The 25924-nt window shown below is 48.1% G+C and overlaps 1 protein-coding gene across 1 annotated transcript in view; it reads left to right on the forward strand.

Annotated features, from left to right (window-relative positions):
- aff2 (AF4/FMR2 family, member 2) overlaps positions 1-25924 on the forward strand; it is a 122256-nt gene that overhangs the window by 35085 nt on the left and 61247 nt on the right. The window contains exon 3 of the mRNA XM_084666948.1: positions 3203-4156. Coding sequence (XP_084523074.1) covers positions 3203-4156 — 954 coding nt within the window. The remainder of the gene's footprint in view (positions 1-3202; positions 4157-25924) is intronic.

Here is a 25924-nt window from a genome sequence, read left to right on the forward strand (position 1 = left end):
CTGCTACACACAGCACTGCTACACACACCACTGTTACACACAGGGCTGCTACACACAGCACTGCTACACACAACACACAGCTCTGTCACCAGTGGATGTGCAGCAGCGTACCCTCAGGACCTCCAGCTCCAGGTGGACAGGTCTCTGGGAGAGCCACGCTGTTTAAAAGCCTCAAAATCCCCTGCCAAGGTCGGGGAGTTGGTCCGCAGCCAACCTGCTTCTCTCCTTCTCCCTTCCCTGCCCCCTCTCCTCTTCTCTCCTCCCCCTCTCCTCCTCTCTCCTCTCCTCTCCTCTTCCCCTTTCCTCCCCTCCCCTTCTCTCCCCTCTCCTCCATTCATTTCCCATCCTCTCCTCTCTCTCCTCTCTCCCTTTCAATGCTCTGCGCTTCTCCTCTCCTAGGCCTTCCACCCCTCTAGGCAAACATTATCTCTATCAGCCTCCTCAGCCGTTCTTTCCCATCCATCCCTCATCCTCCTCTCCCCTTCTCCTGCGCCCCCCCCCATCCCTCCCCTTCTCTTTCTATGCTGAGTCAAGACCTCACAATGTCAACGGGGAAACAGCGGCCAAGTTCTACACACCCCTCCTTCCCCCCTCTGTGTGTCTTTGCTCCCCCTTCTTCTTCCCCTCCCTTTTTTCCTTCCTCCAAATGGTATTCCACAAATGTGTTTTGTGTTCCTCTTCAGCTGTCGTATGTTTAATTCATGAGGGAGAGGCAGATTCGAGGAGATAGAGAAGGGGAGATTAATTTATTCAAACGTTAACTTTCCCTCGCTCTTTCTCTGTCTCTCGGTCTCTCTCATGTGGCAGGACAGGAGAGACAATGGGACTGAGGATCTGTCCTCTTTATAGGATCTCTTTCTTTCCTGTCTCCCCTCTCTCTTCATTTCCGCTAAATGTTATCAGGTTCTGTTTTTTAAAGACTGCAAAGTACAATATTTTGGACCTCTTTGGTACAGTGTCCTGTCCTCTGACGGGTGGGGGTGGGTATATGCTTGCATATATGTATGTGTGTGTGTGTGTGTGTGTGCGCACTTGCCACGCGAGTCTGTGTGTGTGTTTGAGTGTGTGCGCGTGCGTGCATTTTCACGTCTGTGTGTCTGCAGGCCAAACCAAACACGGTTGTCTATAGCAACCTCACGCGCACATCTAGCAACATCTTGAAACCTCACGTGCGCTCGTATTCTTGCTTTACTCTGCTCTCATTAGCGCTCTATTGATTTCAAATGATGCAGTGCTGTGGGTTTACTCATGTGAATCCCGATGGATGCTCCTCACTGCAAACAGTAATGGTAATGCTAACGACCGCTTGTTGTTGTTGCCGGGGCTGGGAGAACAGTGATTTTATGATTTGGGTGGAATGGTTTGGTCAACAGTATAGCGAAAGCTCGTTGAAATCAACACACAACGCTTTGATAAAACAATTGTGTTTGATCTGTGTTTGACTCTGCAAAAGCTTATCCAAAAACGCTCTCTTTCCTGGAGAGCGACCCTACTGTAGGTTTTCAGATTCTGATTTGGTTTATGAACCAGTTAATTATTCGAATCCGATGTGTTGGATAAGTGTTTGAACAGAAAGCCTCCGCTCTGGAGGGGATCTGTTCAGGAGCAGGGTTGGAGACCTCTTCAGGGTGTAGAAACAAAGGAGAGAGTAATGAGTTTTGGGGGAAAAGTTTGACTGAGAGACTAGGTGTGGATGTTTTTCATCAAATGGAAAATTTCCATCTGAGTCGTGGACTAGTCTTATCTCGTGTTAGGAAGCACTACTTATTATGCACTGTGCTATTTCCAGTGCTATGTCATTCACTGTCCTTTAAACTGCTTATTGTGTAGTCTTCCATCATTGCCATCAGCTCTATTTGCATTTTTTACACTGATTTGTCTTTGTGAAAAGCTTTAAGGTGAAAGGTCTCCACACAACTCTCCTCTCTAGGCTGTTATGGCTTTATAAGCCACATTACTGAGGCGTTCCCTGGGGTCAGAGGTTATGACGTTAGGACCAGCAGGTAGCAGAACTGTGTACATGCTAGTGGTATTTGGAGGTCAAGAGTGTAACCACCCAGCAGATTATCCCTGTCTGTGGAGCAGTGGACCCTGACTATTCACCCCCCCCCCCCACACACATACACACACACACATTCTAGCACTCACTAAAACGCAGACACACACACACACTACATGGGCCATTGACCATTGATCGTTTATCGACTGTGATGCAGTTAATGTTGATGAGGATAAACACACACTGTTGTCCGACACAGTAGGGGACAGCTGAGCCAGCTCGGTGTACAAGATCCAGCACCTTTACTGCCCATTAACATGGACATCCAGTGTGTCAGCAGCGCAGTGCTGCTGACATCCAACACCAGCCCAATCTCAAGAACAGATACCTCGACAAATATTGCATTTTGAGAGGGTTATAGGCTACAGATTGTAACAAAGGTCATTTAGAACAAGCCCCTAGCGAGGGGATACCCCTGTCTGTGTGTTTGTCTGTATTTCATCATATATGAATGTCCTTGTCTAATGGGAAGCATAAACTCTGCTCTACATATTTATCTCACTTTCCTCTGTTGCCTTTGAGTAACCTAATTACAACCGTGTACCGCATACACACACACACATACACATACAGATATGCACAACCCGGCGGTCGCATTGTATCGTGCAAGCGGAATTAATCTTCATTTGCCGTCTCTCCAAATAGACAGCGATGCGTTTCACATCTAATTCCTGTTTACATTGCGACGCATATTAGCATAATGCATCTTTTAGCGCAATTGTACTAGCTTCTTAGAGCCGCGCTCAACACATCAAAGATTCGGCTAAATGCAGTTTAGAAACGGAAATAATAGTCATGAGTGTGTGTTGTGACAGAATGCAGGCTGTAAGGGATGTAAGGAGTTTATGGGTGGCTGCTTTTTGAGAGTTTTGAAGTGAGTTGTGATGTTTGAGTAGAAAGAAAACGATTATTCAAAGAACTTTTGTTGTGGAAAAAAAAAGAGATTTTTTTTAAAATTCAATACATCCCCTGTCTGCCTCTGTCAGAGAATGAAAAGATGAATGCGGCATAGAACATATAAAACTACACGGTGTGAAGAGTGAGATTACAAGATCGTTCAGGTGGGAGGTTCAAGGGAATTAGGAATATCTTTATCACTCACCCCCCCCCCCCTCCCCTCCTTCTCTCTCTCCGCCTCTCTAGACAAACAAAGGCGATGCCCTTGCCAATCGAGTGCAGAACACCTTGGGGAACTACGACGAGATGAAGGAGCTTCTGACCAGCCACTCCAACCAGAGCCACCTCGTTGGCATCCCCAAGAACTCCGTCCCCCAGACCCCCGGCCCGGAGAGGAACCCCGCCGACCAGGCCGCCTTCTTCCAGCCCGAGGCCCAGAGAGGAGGGGGCAGAGCAGGCACAGCAAGCGGGAGCCTCAACACCACCTCCACCAGCTCTGGATCCATGCTCCCTCCCCCATCCTCCTCCGGGTCCTCCTCCGGCTCCTCTTCGTCTAGTGGCCTCATGCAAGGGCACCAGAGCTCCAAGAAGTCCCGGTCGTCCGAGGGGAGCAGGGGCGGTCATGGGTCGAGTGGGGCCCAGGGCCAGGGGCTAGGTCTGGGGGGTTGCAGGGGAAAACCCCCGGTCCAGGACACCCAGAACCAGAGACATGAGGACTTGTTCAGCATCCAGGCCGACAGCCTGATTGGCACCAAGGCAGACTCTAGCCCCGCCTCTTCCTCCTCTAGCTCCTCCCTACCCAGGAGACATGCCCCGCCCACCAAGCCCAGCTCCTCCTCCTTGGTCCTGGAGCACCTTAAATCCTCCCCGTTTGAGCAGGAGGCGGGGTCTCACATCTCCTCGTCCCCATTGGCCTCCACTTCCCTCCTGGCCACGCCCAGCGGCCTGACCACGCCCACGGCAAGTGGGTTAACCACACCCACCTTCCCGGGGGCTCTGGCTGTGAAGCCCAGTGCTCCCTTACAAAAGCCCACCGCCTATGTCCGGCCTATGGACGGGCAGGACCAGGTGCCCAATGACTCACCTGAGCTCAAGCCCCCCCTAGAGGTGGGCGACGGGTACACCAACCCAGCCTTCGGTTCAAGCACAGCCAGCTCCAAGAACAAGCTGCCCAAGCTGACCCTAACCCAGACAGGAGAGGTAAGTGGCTTTACTCCCCTGGTTTTCTACAAAGACTGGCTTTGGCTCGGCAAGCTAGGCAGGTTCTTTGCGTGCTGGTTGACGTTGGGCTTGCAGTGCGTAACTGCGGTGGTTTGGTGAGCTGCACCGAATTCAGTGTGTTTCATTTTTCGTTCTGTAGAGTATTGCAGTTGGCAACATAGTGTATAAAGTCCTGGCTTGTGTTAAAGTGCAGTGGACCATTTAGAATGTGTTCTCTTTGTTAGGTCATCTGGCACCAAGGCTGCATCAGATAAGAACTCTCTCTCTCTCTCTCTCTCTCTCTCTCTCTGTCGCTCGCTCTCTCTCTCCCTCTCTCTTATTTAATCTCGATCTCTCACCCCATCTCTCTCTCTCTCTCTCTCTGTCTCTCTCTCTCTCTCTCTCTCTCTCTCTCTCTCTCTCTCTCTCTCTCTCTCTCTCTCTCGCTCGCTCGCTCGCTCTGTCTCTCCATCACTCCCACTTGTTCAGTCCCCGTCTCTCTCTTAGGTCTGTTTCTCATTAAGTCCCTGGCTCTGTCTCACATTGACATCAATGAGACAGGAGAGAGAGAGAGAGAGAGAGAGAGAGAGAGAGAGAGAGAGAGAGAGAGAGAGAGAGAGAGAGTGAGAGAGAGAGAGAGAGAGAGAGAGAGAGAGAGAGAGAGAGAGAGAGAGGTCATTAATTGTCAGATCCTGTATGTAACTCCCCTGCCTCGCCAGTGCAGACATCTGACATGTCCGTTGGTTTTGATCTCACTCGCAGTCCAAATATCAATCCCATTTATAACAGAGAATAAATGCAGCCCCCCCAAAACGACCTCTCACTCGTGTTGTGGAGGGAATGTTCCGGTGGAAACCATCCTGACGCTGTGTCTGCTTTGAAGGTGGTTTGGCGAGGCATCAGTCAAGCTGGTGATTAATGTGTTTCAACAGATCACAAGAACACGGTGTGTGTTTTGTTTATACTCTGTGTGAAGCTGAGGGCTGAGAGCCTGTTAGGTGACCATCAGTGGGGTCAGACAACCCCATAAGTTGAGTCACGGTGTTCTGAAAGGTTATCTCTGCTCTGTGTGTCGGAAAACACACAACAGTGGCCAGACAGACAGGCAGATAGGCAGGCAGGCAGGCAGGCAAACAGGCAGAAAGTCAGACAGGCCATAGACAGAGATGCCATTCCGTTCAACCACTGAACAAGCGCATTACCACATCGAGCAGACAGCTGTGAGAGACTCACCAGGTTACCACTGTAGAGACATTGTCCTGTCCTGTCACACCACGTTACCATAACGGACAGCTTGTTCTGTTGTACCTGCTTACTCAAAAGAACTCCTTCTTCCTTCTCCCGTCATCATATTACTCTGCTTCTCTTGATTTCAATGCGCATTTAATCAAACAGAGCATTGTTAGGTCATAAATTACTCATTGCGCTGATTCATTTGCTGTGGGAGTTAATTTTCTGTATGGCATTACTCCACCAATCAGCCCCTTTCTTGCCCCTACCATTACTGGCTCTGCACAGTGTCACAGTGGTTGCAATCTCTGATTGTATCTCTGTGGAGACATTGGCAGAGATCTGTGTTTCATGGTATGGTGAACTAACTTTCCATTTTTCAATGAGTGAATTTAGGAAATTATTTTGATCTTGACCTTTTGACTTGAAATGAAAAGCAGTTGACTTTTGATTAATTCTCCACTCAAGTTCTCTCTTTGCTAGACTCTTGCTAGCCAAAGAAGCGTTCTACCCTGGACAAACACAGTCTTCCAACCTTCCTAGAGCACCCTGCAAAACAAACCCTTTGAGTTATCCAATCCGCTGGCCAAGTTTTGAATCATCCCAGCCTACTAGTTACTTCCCAGTCTACATAACACAGGACCACGCCAGGCGAGCAACAATAAACAAGCCTGCCGTTTGATGGAGCAGGTCGACACGCAGTCAGCCATCCGTGGAGGGCCAGCCAGCTGCTCCAGCAGCTTTGATAAGCCAGCTCCAAGGCTATCGGCGCTCTAAATGAGCTCTATCTGGATCCTGGAGCATATGGCGTGGTTACAGCAACGGTGGTGGAGAGAGATAGAGGGGAAGAGAGAGAGAGAGAGAGAAAGAGAGAAAGAGAGAGAAAGAAAGTACACAACGCTGAGCTAGCTAGGCATGCGGCAGCACCGGGCGACCGGGGAGATTTGATGAGAGAGGGAGGGTACGAGGGAGAGACAGGGAAGAAAAGAGAGAAAGAAAGAGAGAGAGAGAGAGAGAGAGAGAGAGAGAGAGAGAGAGAGAGAGAGAGAGAGAGAGAGAGAGAGAGAGAGAGAGAGGAGAACTGGCATAATCTTTGTGCGGTACAAAGGAGACCTTGCCAAGAACATTTCTACAGTCATACAAGAGAAGTCACACATCTGGCTAAAACTGCATAAAAATATCAGCATAGAAAAAGACAAATCTTTGTGGAATTGACATATTTCCTGCAGAATATCCCGATTATAATGAGGACATTTTTTGCCTCATGCTCAGAAAGGAACCAGTTTGGTACCCAAGGATATGTACTGCTTTGTAAAAACTTGAATGCAAGGAGTAGATTTGAACCTGACCAATAATTAGAAACAACCATTAAGAATTTGGAGACATTAATTCATAGCATCTTACATAAACAATCCTTTTCCTAGCAGAGACAGTGTACGAAACAAAAAATAATTGGCTACCTTCCAAAACACAGCCCCACTGACATTTACCCCGTACATATTATAATCACCTGTTTTGTCTAATTACCTGTTAAGGATTTCTAAAATTATATAATTAGATCTTTATGAAGGCAGCAAATGCAACATTAAAATTGGGGACTTAAATATGTTGTTGTTCTCTTACGTAAAGCAGGATTGTGCCAGGGCTGCAACTTCAGTCCAACTCATCTTTATTAACAAACCAGCTGATTCTCAATAGACGCTCAATGTGTCCTGTGTTCCTTTGAATAATTATTCAATTTCATTGATTTTTGATGGACTTGATTTGTCAGCGTTCATTCGTTTTCTGGCACGTGTCTCTAGTTGTGTTCTCACACATCTCTTACTTCCCTGTGGTGTACTTTGGCAACATCGTTTAAGGGAAAATACATGTGAAATGGACAAAGTGAGAGAAGGGGAAAAGGAGGGAGAGCATGAGGTGGAGGGAGACGGCAGGAAGTGGAGGGAGAGAGTGCGTCAGGGAGAGTGTGCGTTGCACACGCGTACGTGCGAGTGAAATGTGGTCTGGTGGATGCGGTCAGCTCAGATGAGAATGGAGATATGTGTTGTTATTGGAGCGGGACGCACCAGTGTGTAAGTGGTTTGGCAGAGGCTGGGGGGGGGCTCTATCCCTGATTCTACCCCCTGTAGAGAGGGGCCAGCTGGGGAGAGGAGAGGGCGTAGGAGAGGAGGAGGAGGGGGGTGTCTCGTAGACATCTCTGCTCTCTGACAGATGAGTCACTCGCTTCTCCAGACAGAAAGAGAGAGAGAGGGAAGGAGAGCGTGGAAAGTGAGAGAGATAGAGAGAGCGAAAGACTGAAAATCGAGCAGATTTAGTCAGACAGAGAGAAGCCCACTAAAATAGTAATGGGGGAAGGGGGGAAGGAGGAAAGGGGTTGGAAGAAGAGAGCGGGGTGGTGGTGACCAAGGAAGTAAGAGAGAGAAAGAGAGAGAGAGAGACAGAGAGAGAGAGAGAGAGAGAGAGAGAGAGAGAGAGAGAGAGAGAGAGAGAGAGAGAGAGAGAGAGAGAGAGAGAGAGAGAGAGAGAGAGAGAGAGAGAGAGAGAGAGAGAGAGAGAGAGGGAGGAGGCGGAGGTAGAGAGAGAAAGAAAGAGACGGAGAGCAGGTGAGCCGGTTCCCTTCAACCAACTGCACTCTCTCCAGAGAGACAGAGAAAACATCTTCAAGGACATTGATTTGATTTTGCTCCGCTTTGGTTTGTTAAAAACAGTCGAGTTCTAGCGTGGAGCCCTTAGACTCCCCGGAGACTCCTCCGTGGAAGCTCGCGGTCGGCCTGCTTGTTATTCTGGTCGTTGATCCTCTATGTATTTATCCAGGTTCTCCCAAGCCTAGGTATGGAATATCTAACTACCAAACACCGGCTGAACGTGCTCTGAGGCTGCGCACAGCGTTTCCTGTTGTGTTGCTCCAACTTGGATACGGGAGTTGTTTTCGCCGACGTGAAAATATGCAAAAGCGCTGTAATTACACACACAAGTACACGCACGCACACGCGCGCGCACATCCGTGCTTACGCATGTGAAATTCTCAAGCTAAGTTGTTGTTTGAAAGTCCTAATTAGGTGAGTGTGTCCCGGAGCGCTGGCCCGATAGGTGCAGGCTTTTACTTTGACATGATCTCTCTGTGAGGCCTCACCGATGTGTGCATCTGGGCACACAGTGTGTGTGTGTGTGTATGTGTGGGCATGTTAGTGTGTGTGTGGGCATGTTAGTGTGTGTGTGTGGGCATGTTGGTGTGTGTGTGTGGGCATGTTGGTGTGTGTGTGTGTGTGTGGTGTTTCTGTCATAGCCTTGGCAGTGTTTTGACAGGTGGGAGTGATCCCTGTGAGCTGGATGGTTTATCTAAAGGGCCACGAACACATCCAGCTATCACTGAGGATATTGATCAGTCTGCACGATCTGCTTTCAAGTCTGAATGTGTGAGTGTGTGTGTGTGTGCGCGCATGTATCTGAGACTGGGTGTGTATGTGGGAACATTCACATGTGTGCGCTTGCATTTGTGTGTGTGTTTGTTTGTGTCAGGGAGTATGAACCATCGACAGCGAGATAACACTATTGATCCTCTTTCCAAAACAGTTATTGCACCCGGCCTTACCCAGGCTTAATGGCAGTAATAGTCTTATCACTGCCCTCTGCAGTAGTCCATCCTAGCAGACAATGAGCGGTTTAAGGATATCGCACAGAGAGAGAGAGGGAGAGATAGAGAAAAATCAACATATTGTGTACGGCGAGGATTTGTTTTTGCCCAGACTTCTGTCTCCTGAGAGGTAGGTGCCTGAAGCCTTGAAAACACACTTCTACACACTCAGCATACCTGAACAGACTGCAGGCTATAGGGAAGCGTGAGTGTGTGTGCCAGTGAGTGCCTGTCTGCCTGCCTGTGTGTGTGTGTGTGTGTGTGTGTGTGTGTGTGTGTGAGAGATACCAAATCTTCCTCTCCGGGAGGAGCAGGCTCTCTCTCCGGACTCACAGGAAGACTGTTCCTGGAACATTTGATTATGTAGCACTGTCAGGACTTAAAGAGGGAGGAAGGAATAGAGGAGGGGCGGCGGGGGTGAGGGTAAAAGGTAGTCAGAGAAGACAGAGAAGAAACACAGTTGCAGAGAGAGAGTCGGAGAAGGAGAGGGAGAGAGAAAGAGGAGAGAGAGAGAGATATAGAGAGAGAAAGAAAGAAAGAGAGAGGGAAAGGGAGGAGAGAGTTGGAGAGAGAGAGGGAGGAGAGAGAGGGCGAGGAGAGAGAGGATAGAGAGGACTTCTCTGAGTCACAGGAAATAACAGGGTGGCCGTCTGGGTCGTCCTGTTTGTCTGCTCCTCCACTTGACGCTTCCCCTGAGTCACGACTCGAGACCAAATGAGCGACGGATCAGACCATCGACCGAGCAGCGGATTGGTTCAAAACCCTGACAGGCGTTTATCTACCGAACACAAGCACAAGCCACAGATCACCACACACAATCACGGAGCTGTTGATGAAACGCAAACAAATGTTTCCGTCTTTGAAATGGGTCGAATTCTGGGTCGAGTCCTAACCCTCTGCACCTAGTCATTTCCCGCAGAACGGTCAATGACTTCGATCTTCGCAGCGGAAACTTATGATGACCAACAGTTGCTTCATTAATGGGTGCTTCCCAACCCGTGTTCAAATGTCATCGCTACAGATCACCTCCATGTAATGACAGGCAGTTCTGCAACAGGACGACCTATGAAGTATATATTGTTCGTGTAGTTCCCTTTTACACAGTACTTGATGACATGGTCCCATGGAAACAGTCATGCAAAGTGTCACAACGTATGTAATTGCATTGTTACAAGGACATATACAGTCATGTAAAGTGTTCCCAATCTTGACAGCAGCTAGCCGCTTCAGCTAGCAGCTCGAGCTGTCCCAAGCCTGTCTGATTCAGCCAGTCATGCCACCCCCTCCTCCTCTCTGCCCGCTAACAAGTCCTAATCCCACGCTAATGAAGACAGAAAGGCCCTCAGATCGCTGTGGATGTTAGGGGGACATATTTACATACGATCGTTTCCGTCCTTCGGAGCAAGCTGGGTGTGTCCGGCCGGTGAGGTGAGATGGGTCCTGACAGCTCCAAGTCGCTGGTGAGAACGAGGTTGTGCGCAAACACACACAAATACACACACTGACACATGCACACATGCGTATGCTGTGTATACAAATGCACATACTGTATGTCTCTCTCTCTCTCTCTCTCTGTCTCTCGCACACACACACACACACACACTTTGGCTTTCTCTCCAGTGTTCTCTGAGAGTCATGCTCCAAAAGCTTTTTGTGTAAAAGCCGCCACGGAATTAATCAGAGTTCATTAATGGGAGTCTTTGGTGTGAGTGTAGTGATCTTAGCGGCTAATGTGGCTAATAAACAGGACTGGATGAGCTGTGACTGAGGGCCCGTGAGGGAGGGAGGGGGAGGGAGGGAGGGGGGGTGAGGGAGGGAGGGAGGGAGGGGGAGTGAGGGAGGGAGGGGGGGTGTGGAAGGGAGGGAGGGTGAGGGAGGGAGGGAGGGAGAAATTGAGAGGCATAGAGGCAGAAAAACAGAAAGCTGAGAGAGTATGAGAGAGTATAAATGTGTGTGTTAGTGGAGAGAAGGAAAGAGGAGAAAGGGAGCAGACAAACGCACACAGATTAGCTCTGGACAGGTAGAATGGATGCGATGTGACGAGGAGGGCCAGAAACAGAATGAAGGATAGTGAGTGGCAGGTTTAAAAGGCCTATTGTTGGTCACCCATCATCTGTTCTTCCTGTTCCCTTTGTCAGCATGTATGGAGAGCCTTACAGAGTGGAAACATCCTAGGATTGATTCCCAGGTCTGTTCACTATCTCAATACTGTACAGATACCTCACACACAGACCTCTGATTCACACATGGATTCACACTGTTAGACATACATCTTTGATAAGGCGATGGGTGGGTGGGGAGGGGGGTGGGGGGGTGGGGTGCGTGCATACTCTTGTGTTGATAAGGAACGAAAGCCTAACTAATTTCTTGTTCAAAAAGACTGGACAATTGTACATTTTTTGCAATCTTGGCATAATACATTTGAAATTAGTTTTGTCGGTGAGAAGAAGAATAGTCACAACTTGTCTGTTTCGCTTTCATTGTTTCACTGGTTGTAATCATGCCATTTAGTTTATTGATTAACAATCGTTTAAGGAGATGGCATATCTGCAATCTACGCAGCCTGAATGTCCATGGTTGATTGGAATTTTTGGAGGTTTTCCTCCTCCAGGAGCAGCGCGTGGTAGGAGAGCCGGCTGCCCCTGATAACCAGGCGGTCCACAGCACAGATGATCTGATTCACAGACAGACGAGAGCAAGTGAGATGGACAGAACCAGCCAACGAGAGAATGCGAGATGGAGAGAATAAGCCAACGAGAGATTGAGAGAGAGAACGGGCAAACATTTCCTCTTTGCGGAAAGAGAGAGAGAAAACTGAGAAAGCGAGAGAGAGAGGGGGTGAGAGAGAGAGAGAAAACAGAGGAAGAGAGAAAGAGGGGGTGACAGAGAGAGAGGGAGAGAAAACAGAGAGAGGGAGAGTTATTAGGAGGCTTCCCCATTAGGAGTGAACAGCTGGTCTCATTTGCATAATACCCATCAGAACCCTCTCTCTTTTCCTGGGCTGCTTGTCAAAACCACGGCGTAGAAAAACACAATAAAAAGTCTTTTCATTAAAGCTGGGCTTGTTTATGCTCCACTGCTGCCTTCACAAAAAAAATCAGTTCAGCGGTTATGATTTTACCATTTATTATCTAGTTCATTCCAAGTCATCGATCAATATATGTTTAGTGAGAGCTTAGATTTTTTTTAAAGGCCTCGGTAAACTTGTGTGCGTGTGGTTGTGAATTTGCCTGTCTTCCTACATTAGTGTGTGCGTGTGCATGTGCGTGCGTGTCATCCGTCTAAGCAGTTGTTGGGCGCTCATTATTTTCTCGCCTGTCTGCCTTCTCACTGGTTCAGAGAGACAGAAGCGTTCCGACGAGGCCTCTAACCCCGGCTGTGCTCACATGCCAAGAAGCTTCGGCTTCGTGCTTGTTTTTCCTCAAATAAACACTCTGACGCTCATTATATTAGGCCTTCATGGCTGTCTCTCAGCATAACACGCCGGAATCATTGTCTCACATTAAAATGCACATTCAAAAATCATCATGTGGCCCTACATGTGTATGGGATGCTTTTCAACGGAAGGCGTGTTTTGTTTTGGAGCTGAGGACTTTGGAGAGGTTGTATGAGGTTGCCTGGTGTGGAGTTCAGTAGGTTTGTGTGGACTGTGGGTGTATGTGTGTATGTGGGGGGGAGCTGGGGGGGGGGTCCTCTTAAAAAGTAGTGGTCTTCATTTCCTTCGAGTGCTCAGTGGAAATACTCCTCTAGGGTTGCTCGGTTGGGGGCACAAGGGGAGGAGAGAACATATTTAGTGGTTGATGGGAGGGAGAAGAAGGTTGATGAGTAGATAAAAAACATTTACGTTGACCTTTTTCTTTTTTCCAGAGTTAAAACCAAGTTTCTGCTCCCAGTGGGTTCCTGTTTGCCCCAAGTGTATTTGGGCATGTGTGTGTGTGTGTGTGTGTGTGTGTGTGTGTGTGTGGGGGGGGGGGGGGGGGGATGGTGGTAAGCGAAGACACCCAGAGCTACCCCCCGCCAGCCCCTGAGGAAACCCCAGCATTTAGGGAGATTGAATTAGACAGTTTCTGCCTGATTTCCCCATAGCCTGGAGGTAATGCAGTGTTCCAAGGGCCCCACACACACACACATGGTCACACACACACACATGGTCACACACACACACACACACACACACATGCAGTACACAGACACCCACAAGCAAACACACACATGACAGAGATATACGTATATGATAGAGACATAGAGACAAGATCCTCTCCTAATCTGCACGCACACACCCGCAAACTCACACAGACACACACACAGCAGCAGCAGCAGCACATGTTTTCTGTTAGCCTCGATACAGTAATACACTTCTATGCCAGAGGAGCTCTTTTAGAGCGTGTAAGACTGTGTGTCTCAGATATATACACACACTCACCTACCCGCACACACCTTATCTTTCATCTGGTATGTGTACTGGTTACAATATGTAATACAGTTAGATAGAATCAAATGAACTATGGCGTTCATAAAATACACCACAGAACAATGCCTTTATTCTCGTGTGTTTGCTTCCAGGTTTAGATAGCAAGGGTCATGCATTGGTATAAGTACCGATAGGCTGAGATGTTAAAACACAAGTATATTGCGCTTCAAGTACAGTCTCTCTCACACACAAATGCACACACACACTCATGCACACACACACACACACCCCTACAAACAGGCACACACATACTGTCAGCAGATGCACAGCGTCACACACGCACACTGTTTCAGAGACGGCCCCACATTAAGCCGTTAGAAATCGGGGCTCAGTCAATTTAATGCAACAGAAACCCAGAGTTCCCTTAAATGATGTTTCCTCTCTGCATCATCCAGGCAGGGTTCATGTCCGACGCCCGGGACCCGAGAGAGCAAGGGAGGAGGGGAGAGAGAGAGAGAGAAAAAGAGATGGAGAGAGAAAGAGAAGAGAAAAGCAATTTTATGGCTTTAGGCGTTACAAAACAAAACACATTGTTCTGCCGGTGGTGGGTCTTTAGTCGTTTTAATTTAGTTTGGAGCGACCGGGTGCGATGGTAATAAAATACCCGCCGTGCCACTCCGCCAGAGAGTCACACAGAGCATGGCAGCGTATGCAAATGCTCCCGAGAGCGGAATTCCTTTTTTTTGTGTGTTTTATTTTGAGGGGAGTGGTGGGGTGAGGTGAGATGGGGAGGTGGGGGGGTGACTTTAACGTGCAGTTTAGAAACTCATGAATATAGAGCACAGAGGTGGCCTCGACCGGAGAGGTGTGGAGAGAAAGGAGAGAGAGCTCTTCCAGTTGATGGAAAGCTAAATAGTGTGTGGGGGGGGGGGGCAGAGGGGGGTGTACAGAGTGACCGTGAGAGAGAGAGAGAGAGAGAGAGAGAGAGAGAGAGAGAGAGAGAGAGAGAGAGAGAGAGAGAGAGAGAGAGAGCTATCCTCGTCAAATAAACAGGTTGTAGAGGGGGGGCCATATTTGTGGTAGGGTGCGGGATGAAATGGTTCGTTGATTTGGATCAGAAGTGGGAGGGGTTACTTTTTTTGGGGGTGGTGGTGGAGAGAATGAGAGCGTGAAACAGAGTGAGGAGATGGCAAGATTAGATTTAGATGAATGATAGAAGATGTGATTGATCTCCACCTCCCTGCCTTCTCTTTCTTTCCATCATTTTCTGTCTGCTCTATTCCCCATAGTTCTCCATCTCTCTGACCCCCCCTCATACATTCTCTGTCGCTTTCTTTCTCTCTCACTACACACACACACATCCCAGTCTCTCGTGGAGAGTGGAGTAGTGTGACCTTAGATCCACGGCAGTATCGGGCTCCAGTATCAGGGTCAGGTGATCTCTTAGCGTTTAGCTCCCATCACACACATGGTTATCTTTGCTCTGTGCCCGCTCCCAGCGCGTGCATTGAAGTCTGTGTGTCTGTACGGACGTGTGTGTTTGTGTGTGTCCCCGTGCGTGTGCTTTGGCATTTTTTTCAACGAAACCTTTCCTTGTTCTCTTCAAACGGGATTCTCGGGACCCTCTCAGCTCAACGGCGCCCCTAGTGCTCATCCTCTTGAAGCCTTCCAGACTGTCAAAAATGGCGCTTTCTGAAGTACCCTACACCAGGGGTGGCCAATCCTGGTCCTCGAGAGCCGCTGTCCTGCATGTTTTAGATGTTTCCCTGCTCCAGCACACCTGACTTCAAATGAATGGGTCGTTATCTAGTTATGCAGAAGCCTGCTAACGACCATTCGTTTGAATCAGGTGTGTTGGAGCAGGGAAACATCTAAAACATGCAGGACAGGGGGTCCTTGTGGACCAGGGTTGGGAACCTCTGGAATATTGAGCCTCTATTGGCTTCAAGCGTTGCAGTTGTTCCAGACTGGATGTTTGAATCGGCGGGGCATCCGACGCCTCCTCCTTATCATGTTCCTTGCCTATGCTCGATGAGTGGAGCCTGTCTCTCTCCATAACACTTAAGAGTCTAACTCTGCCTGTCTCTCCCCTGAAGACTTTAATTGGAGATTATTGAGCTGAGCTGCAGCCATTGAGAAAAGGCTCTTTGCTGGATTTGCCTCAGCTTACCACAGTTAGCATTCTGGCGTTGGTGCTTTACACATCAAATCCTGCGGTTTATGAAAATCTGCATTGTGTGTGTGTGTGTGTGTGTGTGTGTGTGTAGAGAGAGACCTGTGTAAGTACCATCCAACAACCATGTGCAACTTCCTATAGTCATAACACACCTTCTTGTATTCACTAGTTTTCTGCCTAATGTGTGTATGTGTGAGTGGGTGTGCGTGTGTGTGTGTGTTGACACAGTGGCGTGAAATACTACACCTACGAAGCAGGGCTGTCTTAGTCTGGCCTAGTGAGGATACACTGCTTCTACCTGAGTCAACAGTCTCCTCTCCAGGCCTCTCCTCTCTTCTCCACTTCTTTCCTTTCCTCTCATCCCTCCTGTTCTCCTCTCCTCCCTCCTCTTCTCCACTCCCCTATCTTCTCTTCCCCTCTCTATACCTATCCTGTCCTCGACAAAAAGCCTGGCTCTATGGAGACCCACTCCGGTCTTTAATGAAGGTTTGAGTAGTAAATGACACAGTCATCCATTAAACCTGAGTGCATCCACCGCTGTGGCCCGTTTTGATTAGAGAAATTGAGAAGGAGGGGGAGAAAGGGTTAGAGAGAGAGAGAGAGAGAGAGAGAGAGAGAGAGAGAGAGAGAGAGAATGAGATTTCTGAGCGGAGAGAGAACACCAGACATTACATCCTAACATGCAAATGACATGAGCTAATCAAAACACTAAACGGAAGTTTGCTTGCCCGCTCTTGCAAATTATATCTCTCGCTCTTACTCATTCTCTCTCTCTCTCTCTTTCTCTCTCTCTCATTGTTAAAATAATTTTGGGGTTCTGCAATATTTCTTGGGAGCCAATGTTGTATTTTTGTTTTATTTTCTGAACACTGGCAAATGTTTGTTTGCCAGTTGCCTATATACAGTAATCGATGGGTTTATAATATCCTCCTGGTCGCAGACTGCAAACTCACCTGTTGTGACTCCTCCCCTTCCTGCTACCTTTGCTGAATCAGCAGACACTGACATGGATCTGTTCCTGGTGATATAGGACAGACTGACTCAGAAAGGGAGGATGAGAGAGGGAGACTCAGAGGGAGAGAGATAATGCTACAGAAAAGGCTTTGTAAAGTACGTACAGAAAGGGTAGCTCTTATTAATAGGTTCTTTGAGGTCCAGAAAGAATACACTCACACTATGCCCCAAGAGCTGCTGACCCCAAGGGGCCCACGGGTGCCCTGACGTGACACCTCTCTCTCTGGGGGGGGGGGGGGGGTCGAGCTAGCATGGCCTTGGCTTCCCTCTTCTCTCCACAGGACAGTGATAGCTTCCACGACAATGCGCAGCTGCAGTAGAAGACATTCACACACACACACTCTCACTCACTCACACACACGCACACATCCGAAGGCACAAACACATACAGATGCCACCATCAAACACAGGTCTCATGCCTTCTGCTTCTAGTGTTCAACCCTTATCTGTCAAGACGGAACTGAACATGATGATACACATTAACAGCAAACTATAGGATATAAGTCAATGGAACATATAACAACAGAGGTGAAAGAATACAATAAAACAGTTGAATGGTAGCATCGTAGTCAAATTTCATAACAGCTCATTTGAGCTCAACTTAGGTTGTCATAGTTTAGCTTATTTTAGCATGTTGTCGCATGGCATACCCACCCACCCACCCACCCACCCACCCACCCACCCACCCACCTCTCCCAGTATGAGACAGAACAGTACAGCCAGCATGCTGCGTCTCACCTCAGACTCCATCAGTGTCGGAGTCTCCCAGGTACCCAGGCAGGTGGTAACACGAGCCCAGGTGTCCCGTGAGAGCGTGGAGATATAAATACCAGCGTGCTGTGTTCTCTCCCTGCTGCTCTCTCTCTGTCGGGGCGAGGCAGGTGTGATTCATCCCAGGCTCAGTTACAGAGGCGAGCCACTCTCCTAATGACAGCTCTGCTTTCAGCAAGTCGACACACTCTAGATTCGCCTCGCACGCAGCGGCGCCGTGTAAACACAAGACACACACACATGTACACACGCGCGCATTGCAGGCGACTCACTGGAAACACGCAGAGACCGCATTCGAACACACGTGCACAACATGTACACGCACACACAAAAACACACACCAAAACACTCTGAGTCAGGAAGGAACAGGCATCTCTGTAGTCTTCAGGCAAACAAACAACACCAGTGGACTGAGCCAACTGACCCCTGCTCACCCACGCCTTGCCATCATGACCTTTTCTTGATTTCACCACATTAGCCTTGAAATCTTTCAAACCATGCCATTAGACGTGATGGACTGTCTAAGCCGGCTCGAGGTCTCCTCTGTGTGTCAGAGCACGCGCATGCCTGTTGTCCTCGGGTCATCCTCCGTGGTGGACGTATCCATTATTCATGGCCGTGTCAGGTAAACAGCCACAAGCACCACACACTTTACCAAGTATACACCAAGGGACTCTTTAGCAAACCACCCCCCCCTCCCCCCCATAAAAAGAGGTGATTTGATTGTAAACCATTCATGTTCATCAGCTGTGCTTACGTAATCATAGACTGGTGCACTGTAGGGAATGAATACGGATTCACATTTAATGGCTAATCAGGAAATATAAGTTGTTCACTGAAGCTTGAGTCCTCTGATTCGTATTTGAAAGGGAGTTGAATGGATTAGTTACTGTGCACATAATAACTGGAGCCAGGGTTCATGTACTGAAAAGCCACTTGAATACATTGTACACACTGAGTAAGTTGTAATAAGTATAATTTGTGCATTGTTAAAGCCTAATAGCTTGCTTTGAGACACCTCAAAAGCGCTCCCTCATATTTTCCTAAAGCCTATTGTAAGAATGTCTTGGTATTGTGATGGAGCAACATGCTATGACTTCTGGAAGGTTTGGCTTCAGAGGGAGGTGTGTGCATGTGCATGGAGGTGTGTGTGCGTGTGCCCTGGCACGTACATGTGTGTGTGTGTGGGCATGCATACGTGTGTGTGTGTGTGCAGCAAAGGGACCACACAGACAGGTGACTCCTCAGAGACTGACACAGAGCCTGTTGACCCTGATAACCAGACCTGGCAAGCCACTCACTGATCTCTGTCAGAGTTCATCCGAGCAGATCAATGCCAGTTAATCTCTCTGGGTTGGTTGCTTCTGTCTTGGCTGGCCCTTGTGTGGAAGAGAAAGAGAGATAGGGGGGGGGGGGGGAGAGGGGGGGGAGAGGGAGAGGGAGGAAGCAGCCCTCACACAGATGGCCCCCTGTAACTGCCAGGGTTACGTCTCTCTCTCTCACACACACACATACTGTACTGTACGCACAGGACACTTTCACTCAGCTTTGCACATACATACTGTATACACAGCTACACATTCTGCAGTAGCTCTCTATCTCCCTCTCTTTCTCTCTGCTGGCACAGTTCAGGCATAGGCTGGTTAGTTACACAGGGAGAGAGCCACACATAGTGAGACCACACACACACACCATTGACAAGCAAACAACAGCCTTCCTGACAAGGGTGAAGCATGCTCTCAGCATGAGTCCAGTTATCCCTCTCTGTCTCCTGCTGCCAATCACACGGCATTCTACACACACAGACACACACACGCATACTTTCTTTCCACATCTCTGTCTTCCTTTCTATATATCTGTCTCTGTCACACAATCTTCACACATACACACACTTCTATCTTCCTGTACACACACACACCCACACACACTCAGACAGACACACACACAGACACAGGCTGTGGTAGGGAAGAAGCTCTTCCCAGCCAATTAATTACTGTTGTGAATTTCCCCTCCCTCTGTCTGGGAGAATAGATGCTATCTGATGCTAATGTTTTCCCTGCCACAATTACCCTGACTGCTAACTACTGACATTTATGAGGCCTCCTATTTGAATTATCAGAGACAAGGGTAATTCTAGCTCACTGTGTGGGGTGGGGTGGTTTTCTCTGTACGTAGTGTGCGTAGTGACAGAGGTTAGAACGGCAGATTCAGACCTCATTGTTCCACCAACTGCTGGTTAAAAGGTCCTAAGACTACAGTATGATTAGTGGGTGAGGGAGGAGAGAGCTGGAAGGTTCTCCTGTTGCCTTATATTAAGCCTGGGAAAACAGCCATTATAGCTCACTGTGGAGTCTTTTGGAAAACAAATGCTTGATTTAGAGAATTTGCACGTAGTGTTGGTGTGTGTGTTTTGTGTGAACATGTGTGTATTTGGGCGAGGGTGGTTGTGTGCCTGTGCTAGTCTGTGTGTGTGACCTGTGGACAGCGTGCAGGGCGTTTCTGACCTGTGGTCTCCTTTTCAAACGCACCACTGTGAGATTTACAGAGACCCTGTGGTCGCTTTTACTGTTCTGCAGCCAGCCCAGCAACCCGGAGCAAGCTCCAAGTCGCTCTCATATGAATCCACAGGGTCTCAGCCTTGTGAATATATGGGGGAGCCTGGTTAGCACTTATGAGGGTTAAGTAAATGTGTTACTGTTGTAAACAGGGTGCGAGTTAACTTAGCATATGACTAGCTTAGCATGTGGGTTAGCCCCCTCCTCAGCAGCACAGCCTTCTGAAGAACTCTCTGGGCTTCTCTACTTTTTAGCATTAGCAACATTAAGTGTGTTTTCTTCTAAATATATTTGAGGCTTTTCCGCTTCATGACTGGTACAGCCAGTATGAGAGAACAAGTCAGGAGAGAGGGACGGGGCTGGTCTGGGTTCAGACCGGGGCTGCTCCTGGAAGGCCTCAGTGGTATGTAGTATGTGTGAGTCACCGGGACGCCCAGCTTGCTGGAACACTTTGTTGATGAGCATCTAATGACCCTCTGTTTACACAAACACACTCCAGCCGACACGGCCATGTTGTGTTCCACCAAACTAGCAAATCAACTGCAGGGAGACGTGAGGGGACCAGGGTGTCCCCCACCAGGGGATTCTTCCAGCAGATGTTCCTCCTCCCACTCACCTTGGTACCGAGTCCTGGCGAACAAAGAAGCGAAGGGAAGGAAATGGCTTGCCAACAAGGAGTGTGTGTGTGTGTGTGTGTGTCAGTGGGAGGGGGGGTTTGGGGGGGGGGGGGGGTTGGGAGGGGGGGTTGGGGGGGGGGGGGGTTGGGGGGGGGGTTGGGAGGGTGCCTTCACAGTTCACAAGGCGCTGCTCTTGTGTGTCTGTGTTGTGTGTTCCCTCACCCTTCTCCTTCCCTCACCCCCTTTCTCTCCCTAGCCTCTAACTGCCACTATGCCCTGCGGCCCCCAGTGGGTATTCCCTCCCTCTCTCCACCTCTAACTCCCAGTGGGTATGTCAGCCCTCCTTCCCCGTTCCCTCCCTCCCTCCCTCTCGAACGCCCAGTGGGATCTGTCCTCCCACCATCCCTCTGTTTGATCGTCCCTCCCTCCTCTCCCCTCTCCCCTCTCCCTCCCTCACCCCTCCAACTCTTCCTTCCTCCTCACTCTGTGTGAGACCTGTCCTCCCTCCTCCCTGCTCTCCCCTCTCCCTCTCTAACTCCCATCGGGATCTGCCCTCCCTCCCTCCCTGCTCACGTTTCTCCTTCCCTCTCTCACTCTGGGCGGGAAGGCGTCAGGACAGGGAGATGCGTCCGACTGCTCGTGGTGCCGTCTTAAGGTCACATGACCAAACTAAGATGGCTCTCCGCAGATCCATGCTTCCACTTAGTAAAAATAACCTTGCTGTAATGTTTCTTTATTATCCAAAGTTATTATATAGTATGTGACTGTATTTCTTAATATTTATTACAATAGCTCACAAGTAAAATTTGTAATTGTATATTATAATAACATGTAAAATTAATACGGATGCAGAACATAATTTTTAAATTTGTAATAAATTGGAATGGATACCTAGCCAAATTAAAGTAATTCTCAGCGCACACATAGCATAGCTTACTATATGTTTTGCATACCCCTAGCTTCGCATCCCACAAATTTAGTATGCTTACCTAGGCATACTCGCTGGTTGTGTTGAGTTTAGCTTAGGAGCCTGTTGCTAAACGCCTGGATGTCACCCATTAGAAATAGGGCTAATGTTTCAGCTCGCCGTTTTCTATTGCAATTATATGGTTCGCTGGCAGTGATTACAGTCCTCCTTCAATCTCGCTCTCTCCCCTCGCTCTCTCCCTCCCTCTGTCTCCCGAGTTTGGGTTAGCCGCCTTCCTTATCCACTAGCTCTCTGCTGTAATGGCCCGCACTGCAAGCGCCTTGATAAATGGTTCTGGCAGGGGCTCATAGATTTATTAAATTTCGATCAAACCCGTAACAGAAAGAAAAAAAACCCTGCTTTGGTTAGGGAACGGGCTTAAGATTTTTTAATCAAAATTCATGAGTTCCTCCGATTCGCGGTCGAGCGGACTCGGGGAAAGACTGGAATCGACGACTGATTAAAGGAAATAAAAGGCTTATTTGAAGTAATTTTTCAATGACGCCTTTTAATTGGATGTTAAATCAAATTCTTATCAGGCGCAGCGCAGATGAGAGTGTTTCCTGTATTTTGTGTCGCACGCCTGACACTCCTATGTAAAAGATACCCAGAATTACAATGACTTCACACCTCGGTCTCTCGAAGGCGCAGGATTGGCTACGTTTGGGAGGCCCGGCCACTGTTTGATTAAAAATGCGAAAGGGGGTAGGGGGGATTGGGGGAGAGAGGGTTTGATTTGTTTATTTCTACTGCTCAAGCTTTCTGTGAAATCCTTCAGGGTGGTGGTGGTGTGTGTGTGTGTGTGTGCGCGCATGTGTATGTGTGTGCCAAGTGTAAGGGACCCATTCTGTGGTGTCAAAAGAGGAATGAGTGATAGATGCATTAATGCTGCCAGTTACTCCCCACCAGGGGACAGACACAAGCATCTACTGCAATGACATGAACTAAAACGATGTTTTAGGCAAAGACTGAAGGGGTGTCGCAAACTAAGTCAGTTGTTAAAAGCTTTTTTTGCCTCGATATGGAAGTCTGAGATTTCAGAGCTGTGATTTGAAGGTTTTAATGTTTCTGTACACATTTGTTTGTTTTTGAAAAAATTCCATTAGATGCCTGTAGATGGTTTCTGTGTAAAAACAGTGAGCTTTTTCTGTAAGCCCAGCTGGCAATTCCCTGCACAGCCAGTTGAAACAATGAAACCACCTGGTGGCTTGAAACAGCTCGTAAGAGAACGTCCAAAATGTTTTGCTCGGGAGCCAAATTATATTAAAAAACAACTGAATCCAAACAATTTAAGAGTCAACCAGTTTTCCACATTCAACAAGGACGTAGGTCCATACACCAATGGAAAATGTATGTTAGTTTCATAAAGCGGACTGTACAGTACATCCGGTGTCTGTACCAAGGAAGACCACAGAGAGAGAGCGAGAGAGAGAGAGACAGTGTGAGAGAGAGCAAGAGAGAGATTGAGCAGGAGAGAGAGCAAGAGAGAAAGAGCAAGAGAGAGAGAGAGATAGAGAGAGAGACAGAGAGAGATAGAGAGAGAGAGAAAGAGCTAGACAGAGACAGGGAAGAGGTTGTTGTGTTTTACTGCAGCGACGACTCTCTGCATCATGATGACCTAAGTAGCTAGTGATGTCTTTTAGCCTCCTCTTTCATCCTCTGTCCTCGTGTTTAAAAGCCTCTCTCCAGGTTGAGGCTCCCGTACTCCTGACTCCAGAGTTACGGCTCGTCGTGCCCTCACGTTCCAGGGTTGGGGGAGTGTGGCAAGAGTTGTCCTGGGTTCTCAAGGGTGTATCTGGGCAAACAAGAGACAGGGTTTGTATGTGTGTATCCATGTCCGATATCTTGGAAGATATCTCCGATATCGTCAAAGTGTGTCAGTGTTAGTGTGCAACCAGAACAATGTGCAAATCAATCACATCATATTTCACCAGTAAGCCATTACCAGAACAATACAATTAATACCGTAGCTGAAATGCCATAAGAAACAGAGACCAATTTTGTAGTTAACATAGCTAACAACGTCTACTTAAAGTATCTTATTTTCTTGGTTCAAGTCTTGCTCCGTTTTTTTTAAGACCAAGTCTATGATGGACGTTTGATTTGACTTTCATAGTGTTTATCGTTCCATGTTAAACAGTGTTGTACACCTAGGGTGAATGTCATACATATTTAAGTGTTGTTACAAGGCCACACTATTCATTACACTGTCTGTCTGCTGGCAAGGGTTGGCATTTTTATTCTGGCAGTGGTGCTGTTTTGCACAATTTAGACAACACAGACACACAGACTCATACACACAAACACCTCATAGAGAGAGAAACTAATTCTGTGACACACACACACTCACTCTATGAACATACAAACCTTGTACAGAAACAAACACACACATAGCTCCTGGGGGTCCTGTTGTCGATCGATGTAGCATGGTGATTATTCAGACAAACAGACCGGTCAGTAAGACATTTCAAATGGGAATAGAAACTGTGAGAAAAGAGAATCTGCGTTCAACAATGAATAATACGACTGCAGAAGCAAACAGGTCATATTGTAGGCGGAGGACAGTGTTGGAGAGAGTGTGTGGATGTGGATGTGCTTTTGTCCTTGTGTCTGTGTTTGAACACCTCATGAATATTGCGTGTGTGTGGGGTGCCTATATGTGGATGTGCTTTTGTCCTTGTGTCTGTGTTTGAACACCTCATGAATATTGCGTGTGTGTGGGGTGCCTATATGTGGATGTGGATGTGCTTTTGTCCTTGTGTCTGTGTTTGAACACCTCATGAATATTGCGTGTGTGTGGGGTGCCTATATGTGGATATGGATGTGCTTTTGTCCTTGTGTCTGTGTTTGAACACCTCATGAATATTGCGTGTGTGTGGGGTGCCTATATGTGGATGTTTCAAGGTTTGTTTCGCTTATCTGTCTTCATGTTTCTTCAGTTCAAGTGTGTCTGGTTGCTTTCATCACAGTACTTTACCATGCCTTATCTCGTCCCCTGAGTGGTTCTCTAAGAACCCTACACACACACACACACACACACACACACACATACACAGTAGATGTGCACAACTCAAACACTGATTTTCATACATTCCAATATGCACAGTAACAGCTCACACCTCATTAATATCAATTATCAAACCCTTTTAACATAAAAAAGAAGACATAACAAAGACAATCTTCAAAGTTCAATCTAATTTGTCTTTGTTCGTGTAATTAGACAAAGTGTTTGTAGTATTCATTGATATTGGCTGGCGTTCTACATTTGTAAACAGTAGCCTATTATCATTGTCAATATCATCATCTAGTTGTATTTGCTTGGCAAGATGCCAGCCAACCTTGTTTGTGCCCTTACTCTTTTCACATTTTACATGGAAGAGGCAGGGTGGGGGGGGGACAGGGACAGGGGGGAGAGGGGTGGGGGAGAGTGGCAGGGGGGAGAAGGGCAGGGTGGGGAGAGGGGCGGGGGTGGGGGGATTCGAGGGGCGGGGGGGGGGGGTTCGGCCCTATAGTTTTCCCCCTTTGCAACCCCTACTGTAGTAAGTCAGAGAGAACATGGATATTGCTACTGTACGTTTTCAGGAAGCAGGAGATTGGCAGGGTGAGGCCAAGGTTACAGCCTGTTTGAAAATGCTGGTGACAGCCAGAGGCCCCAGAAGGCCTGGTGCCTGTGAGGGAGCTGCGTGTTCCGTGAAGGAAGAAGAAGAACTGTTCTCTCTCTTTTTACTTCTGGTTTGGGTGCTTAGGGGCTTGGGAGAAGGGTTGGTGTTGTGTTTGTAAATAGTGACTTTTCATTTAAATATTTACTTCGTTACTCTCTCTCTCTCTTTCTCTCTCTCTCTCTCTCTCTCTCTCTCTCTCTCTCTCTCTCTCTCTCTCTGTCTCTCTCTCTGTCTCTCTCTCTCTCTCTCTCTTTATCCATCTGTCTCTCTACATCTCTCTCTATCTCTCTGCCTCTATCGCTCTCAGTGGGAGAAATTTCTCCATTCCCCCTTCTCTCCCAAATAATGATCAATTGTAGACAGTGGAAGAGGAATGTGGGGTACAATAGTGGGGGGTGGGTGGGGGGGGGGGTTGGGGGAGTTGAATAAAGTTGCATACTGTGCATAAATAGATCCTTTAATTGGACCGCAACTTGGCGCTGGCTAATACAAAAATCTAATGAGTCTTGTGGACTGACAGGGAGCATCCTCCTGTCTCGCCAACACAGCCCTATCCACCACACTGCTACATTAGTAGCAGATAGTTGGAATAGGGGAGCCAGGCTTTGGAGCCACTTTGGCCCCAGGATAATTGGAACGCATGTGAAACATAGTTCAACATTCTAACCGTTACCACTTATTAGTGCAACTGCAGCCTTTAAGGATGGAGGGGTGAATGGGGGGAGGGAGGG

This window comes from Hypomesus nipponensis, chromosome 1 (assembly GCF_054491055.1).
Source record: "Hypomesus nipponensis isolate SF chromosome 1, ASM5449105v1, whole genome shotgun sequence".
In the NCBI taxonomy this organism is placed as follows: Eukaryota; Metazoa; Chordata; class Actinopteri; order Osmeriformes; family Osmeridae; genus Hypomesus; species Hypomesus nipponensis.